Source organism: Salvelinus alpinus, chromosome 21, assembly GCF_045679555.1.
Source record: "Salvelinus alpinus chromosome 21, SLU_Salpinus.1, whole genome shotgun sequence".
Classification (NCBI taxonomy): domain Eukaryota; kingdom Metazoa; phylum Chordata; class Actinopteri; order Salmoniformes; family Salmonidae; genus Salvelinus; species Salvelinus alpinus.
Genome location: NC_092106.1, coordinates 26,569,461 through 26,575,460, shown reverse-complemented (window position 1 = coordinate 26,575,460; position 6,000 = coordinate 26,569,461). Strand labels below are relative to the sequence as shown.

The 6,000-nt window shown below is 40.2% G+C and overlaps 1 protein-coding gene across 13 annotated transcripts in view; it reads right to left on the bottom strand.

Moving 5' to 3' along the window:
* Positions 1-266: 266 nt before the first annotated feature.
* Positions 267-6,000, bottom strand: part of LOC139548140 (Friend leukemia integration 1 transcription factor-like) — a 59,173-nt gene continuing 53,439 nt past the window's right edge. For all 13 annotated transcript variants that reach the window (XM_071357559.1, XM_071357568.1, XM_071357564.1 and 10 more), the window contains 4 exons: positions 4,082-4,141; positions 3,337-3,396; positions 3,144-3,191; positions 267-2,867 (listed from right to left, as the gene is read on the bottom strand). In XM_071357559.1, the coding sequence (XP_071213660.1) occupies positions 2,341-2,867; positions 3,144-3,191; positions 3,337-3,396; positions 4,082-4,141 (695 nt within the window). In that variant the 3' untranslated portion in view covers positions 267-2,340. The remainder of the gene's footprint in view (positions 2,868-3,143; positions 3,192-3,336; positions 3,397-4,081; positions 4,142-6,000) is intronic.

The following is a 6,000-nucleotide window of genomic DNA, read 5'->3' as shown; positions in this document are numbered from 1 at the left end:
CTCCAGAGGAAATGTATTTTCTCCTCAAATCATTTTTTTAACACTGAAAATCTAAAAATGAATGAAATTGGGTTATAGTCCAGTTGAAATGGCTAGTAATGATGATTAAGTATTGATAGAAACAGGCCTACACTTCAACTTGATTTCTTATAGTGATGCAGATAAAAGGAATAATGTGAAAATGATGGATTTCATGTTGTAACTTTGCCTAATAGCTAAAGAGCACTATTCTACTTTCTGGCAGACAATGGACCAAGAGAAGTAAATATGTCCAGAAGTAAAAACTTTTATTTTGTCCCAAAAAAATCCTATTTCAAAAGGTATTACTTAATACATGGCAGGAATTACAACAATAATAAAATGGTTAATTGCAAAATTACATAATATTTATATATTTAATATCCAAAATATATTGCATATATGAAGTAGCAGTTCCCTTTCATTGAACATTACTATTTATGAGAGGTGGACGTAAAGGGTACATTTTTTATTATTACCTTCATGTAAAATTTAACAAATTCCCTTTAGTTCAAACGACTAAACCAATGGAGCTTCAAGAGATGCTTCCTGTGAATATTAGGGGTGTCTGCGCTCATTTGCATAATATACCTGGCCAATTTAAAGGCACACACAAAAGCTGCCAATTTCTGTCCGGTATGAAACATGAAAAGTGTTGTTGGCCTATTTTACAATTAAAAGCAACCATAACCATGGTATATACAGAATAACAGATGAACTATAGATATAGGATTATGATTCAAGCAGGCATTTGTGGTTTTTGATAATAACTAGAACAAATCTTGTGTTCACAAATAAAATTAAAAAAATAAAAAAAACGTAAAAATGTATTGCCCAAATGTACAGATATAAAACGTTTAAAAATGTTGAACATACTACATATCAGTAACGGACTTTTAAAAAATTGCATTTTTGACCGAGGTCAACTCGTATTAATTCTCTTGACTTTTTAAAACTGTCACATATGAAAATAACTCTGCATAATTTATACAGTAAGTTGCTTTAATGCCTAGTTGACCGATGTTCACAAAATAATAAAAAATATGTCTGACGAACGCACAGCGTTCGTGAATCTGAGGATTTCTCTGTTTTCATCCTTTCTTACTTTACTGGTTTTGTTCTTTATTTAGTAAACCATTTATTTTCAAGAAGTACTGAGACAAAGTCCAGATTCAGCTGTTTAAATACACTTGTTTCTTTCATACAAAAAACTTGAACCATCTGAAAATGCACGTTTTAAAATGGCAGTACTGTATGAATGCACAGAGACAGTTAGGTGAGGGTTGACATGACATGACATAGTGCTATGGTAAGTTACTCTGTGTCGACACTTGACTGGCCTGGACAGAAGAGGGAGAGACCACCGTGAGACACGTAGCTCTTCTAGAAACAACTGTGATTGTCAAATTGATGATGTGTTCCATGGACCAGAGGGCATTCACATTAATAATGACTTGGTCCAACAAAATATCCGGGAATGGAAAGAACCAATGGCTGAAGAGGACAAACATAGTTACTGTAACAACAGTCAACTGGTGTGTGACCCCCTGAAAACATAGCTACATCGCTTCACATCCAACTCTTGTCTCCAACTCGCCTACTTCCAGTTTGGAAGATAAGTTAAGTGTGAATCAATGGCATATTCCAGTTGCCAACATTTCATGTTCATTCAGTGCTGAGAAGTCCTTTTCTTTGGAGCCCTACCTCCACAGTTCCAGATGATGCTCCGCATACATAAAGGGTTGCAGACGGACTGACAAACTGATAACAGAACATCAGACAGACAGACATGATGTGGATCTGAGACCCCAGAGACTGAAATGAGGAACAAGGCAAGAGCTTCACTGTATGAGGAAAATGTAGATTGAGACCCATAGAGAATGGGTCCATGTCTGTGATCAGGCACACAGTAGGTATGAGAGCCTCTATGGTCTCTTGATAAGGCTGCGTCTGTGTGGGCAACCGTGTCCAGATTTTGGGGGCACTCTGAACTGGCCCATGGGTGCAGCTTTCAGGGGACAGAAAGGCAGAAAAAACACAGACGCACTGTTATGCACATCAGCAAAAGAAAACAAACATGGAAAAAGTATTGTCTTGTAAATAAGTAGTACTTCATTTGGATCCAGTTTTTTTAATCCTTCAGTTAGTGTCCTTCATTTTGCCAGTTAAGAGCAGACTTTGGGTGGAGGCGGAGAATCCCCCTTTCTCTCGGTCTCAGTTGATTTAATTTCATTGCGAGAGTGCAAGTCAGCCTTGGTAGGTTTGGTTTTGGGGAGAGGAGGGGAGGGGAGGTTGGGGGAAGATGTCACGGTGCAGTGGGGTTTAGTAGTAACTGCCCAGGTGGGAGGGCACATGGGAGTTGGGGTGGCGGGGGACGCTGTGGTTGGGGTAGATGCCCCCTGGGGAGCTCCAGTATGGAGCGGTGGGTCCAAAGAAGTTAGAAGAGGTGACGGGCATGGAGGGAGGGTGTGGGGACATGAAGTTGACTTTCTGTTGGTGGGCATGGTAGGAGGGCACGTATGCCAGGTCCGAGGGGTATTTGTACATGGAGGACTCGGTGGGGTGGGGCTGCAGGGCCTGGGCGATGCCGTGGAAGTCAAACTTGTAGGCGTAGCGCTTGCCGTGCACCTTGGTCATGATGTTCTTGTCGTAGTAGTATCGCAGGGCGCGGCTCAGCTTGTCGTAGTTCATGTTGGGCTTGCTCTTCCTCTCGCCCCAGCGCCTCGCCACCTCGTCAGGGTCAGTCATCTTGAACTCTCCGTTGGTGCCCTCCCAGGTGATGCAGCCGGCATTGGCGCTGTCTGACAGGAGCTCCAGCAGGAACTGCCACAGCTGGATCTGTCCTGAACCTGACCAGGACACACACAGTTCAAATCAACAGCAGTTCTATAACTGAACACCTAACAGCCAGCTGATCAAAGACCCATAACTCATTATGTACTTCCTGAATACTGCAATAAAGTAGAATGCCAATTCTAAAGAAGAATTCCAACAATTCTCAGCAGATAAAAATGTCAATTTTAAAGAGCAATACACCAGGGCCATAATGAAGCAATGTATGTTGTGAAATGTAGTTGACATCGAATATACTGTATGATTGGTCTCATACATTCTCTCGTACATACCTGGGTTGGCCAGTCGGCTGCTGGTGGGCCCCAGGATCTGGTAAGGATCTGTGGAGAGAGAAAGAGGTCTGTTAGTCTGTATCTATCACTATACATTAGGTTGACACTCATCCCAGTGAGATGGGTGTAACCCACTGTCTTAGGTGGAGTGCACACACATGATGGAAGGAATGAGCAGTGTGAAATACATTACCTGGCTGAGGTCTGGGCTGTTCAGTGGACTTGGACACGTTCTGTGTGACCACCGGCGAGCCTGAAGAGGGAGGGGTTGGGAGGGGAAAGAAACAGGAGGAAAGAAAGCCAGTTGGGCGGTCATGGATAAACCACGGTACACATCTTAACGGCACGTCAGCCCCGTTCCAAAGAAAACAGGGCAGTAACTGGTGGCTAGGGTAAGTGCTTAAAGTTCCCAGATTTCAGGGTTTGACGACTGAGGATTTAATCACTGGTGGTCTGCCTTGCGTGCTTGGGTTGAGAGTGGGCTCTCACAAATCGCTCTATAAAGCTTTGAGCTTTGGGGCGGCAGGTAGCCTAGTGGGGCGGCAGGTAGCCTGTACTACTAATATGACATATAGCTGATATAATGTACTACTAATATGACATATAGCTGATATAATGTCCTACTAAGCTGATATAATGTCCTACTAATATGACATATAGCTGATATAATGTACTACTAATATGAAATATAGCTGATATAATGATGGGTCTGAGTATTGGGCCAGTAACTGAAAGGTTGGTGGATCGAATCCCCAAGCTGCCATTGTCAAAATCTGTTATTCTGCCCCTGAACCAGGCTGTCATTGTTAATAAGAATTTGTTCTTAACTGACTTGCCTAGTTAAATAAAGGTTAAAAAAAAGAATATGATGCATGATGGGTAGGACCATATAGTAATTCCTTGTGTGTCCTTCTTTCTGCGACTCAGAGTATGTTTACCTTTTCCACTGTGCATGTTGTTCGACCATCCAGTCCGCCGTACAGCATCATATGATGGGTCTGAGAAGCAGAGAGAGAGATTTGTCAACATTAAACACTTCCTAACATTTAATATTGGAGTATTTCATTTATTTCTCCTATAGACGTGTTGGCTGACATCGTCACAAAAATGATGCACACGCATCGATGAGGCAGAAGGCCGTGTGTTATGATTCTGAACCGTCAGATAGCTAGCAACAATTACAAGAAGCTGCCATCTATTTATGTTTCCAATAAACATTGGAGGTGAATATAGTTTACATGTTGTCAACAATCTAAACCAACCCTGACTGTTTTGCCCCATAGTTGCGCACACATCGGTTTTGTTGCTAAACAACCAAGCAGCCTATCCACGAGTGGGAAATAAACTGATTCTAACTCGACAACATGAACCGTCCACCTCATCTCATAATATACACTAGTCCTGAATTAAAAGGGGTAGTGGCTCTTTTCGATATGTGGCTGTGTATGTTCTTGATTGTGCTCTCTACCTCCCCATCTGCAAGCAAACCCATCTCAGGAACACAACTTGGCTTTATACGAGCAACGAGATTGTCACAGAAATAAGGCAGGGAAATTATGCCAAGAGCCGGCTATAAAAAGGTTTGCCTGCCTATCCAAGCCTGTCCAAGAAACCATGTGCAGCAGGATATCTGGCCCAGGTAATGTGGGTTTATCTGGCATACAACTATGTCTCAAAAATAGAGTGACAAGTTTCATAAGCAGGTTGCACCATGGTGACCACAAACAGGAGGGGAAAATACACACATACAGATACAAAACAGACAGATAGACATCCTAGAAATGGATGATTGTAAAATGCTGCAACAGTAACTGAGTTGGAAAGAATTGCCCCACGTTTGCGAGGTTCACAACTGACTGAATGTGGTCTGGGAAGCTGGATTGCTACCAGTTGTAATCAGTCTCCTTGACATGTGCAGATATAAAAGAGGATGTATATTTTCTCCATCAAGGCATCAAAAGCAGTACTGCACATTCTAAATTGAAAGAAGATACAATTTCATCTTCATTTGGTTGGCAATGACTGTAGCACCCCTGACAGTTAGCTTTGTTACCGGCTAAGACTACCACATGCTGAGAGTCACTAGACAAGAGGACATATAACAGCCAGTGAAGCAAGACACACATCTAACCGATGTAATGTTCTACTAATATGACATATAGCTGATATAATGTCCTACTAATATGACATATAGCTGATATAATGTCCTACTAATATGACATATAGCTGATATAATGTACTACTAATATGACATATAGCTGATATAATGTCCTACTAATATGACATATAGCTGATATAATGTACTACTAATATGACATATAGCTGATATAATGTACTACTAATATGACATATAGCTGATATAATGTACTACTAATATGACATATAGCTGATATAATGTCCTACTAATATGACATATAGCTGATATAATGTACTACTAATATGACATATAGCTGATATAATGTCCTACTAATATGACATATAGCTGATATAATGTACTACTAATATGACATATAGCTGATATAATGTACTACTAATATGACATATAGCTGATATAATGTCCTACTAATATGACATATAGCTGATATAATGTACTACTAATATGACATATAGCTGATATAATGTCCTACTAATATGACATATAGCTGATATAATGTCCTACTAATATGACATATAGCTGATATAATGTACTACTAATATGACATATAGCTGATATAATGTCCTACTAATATGACATATAGCTGATATAATGTACTACTAATATGACATATAGCTGATATAATGTACTACTAATATGACATATAGCTGATATAATGTACTACTAATATGACATATAGCTGATATAATGTCCTACTAATAT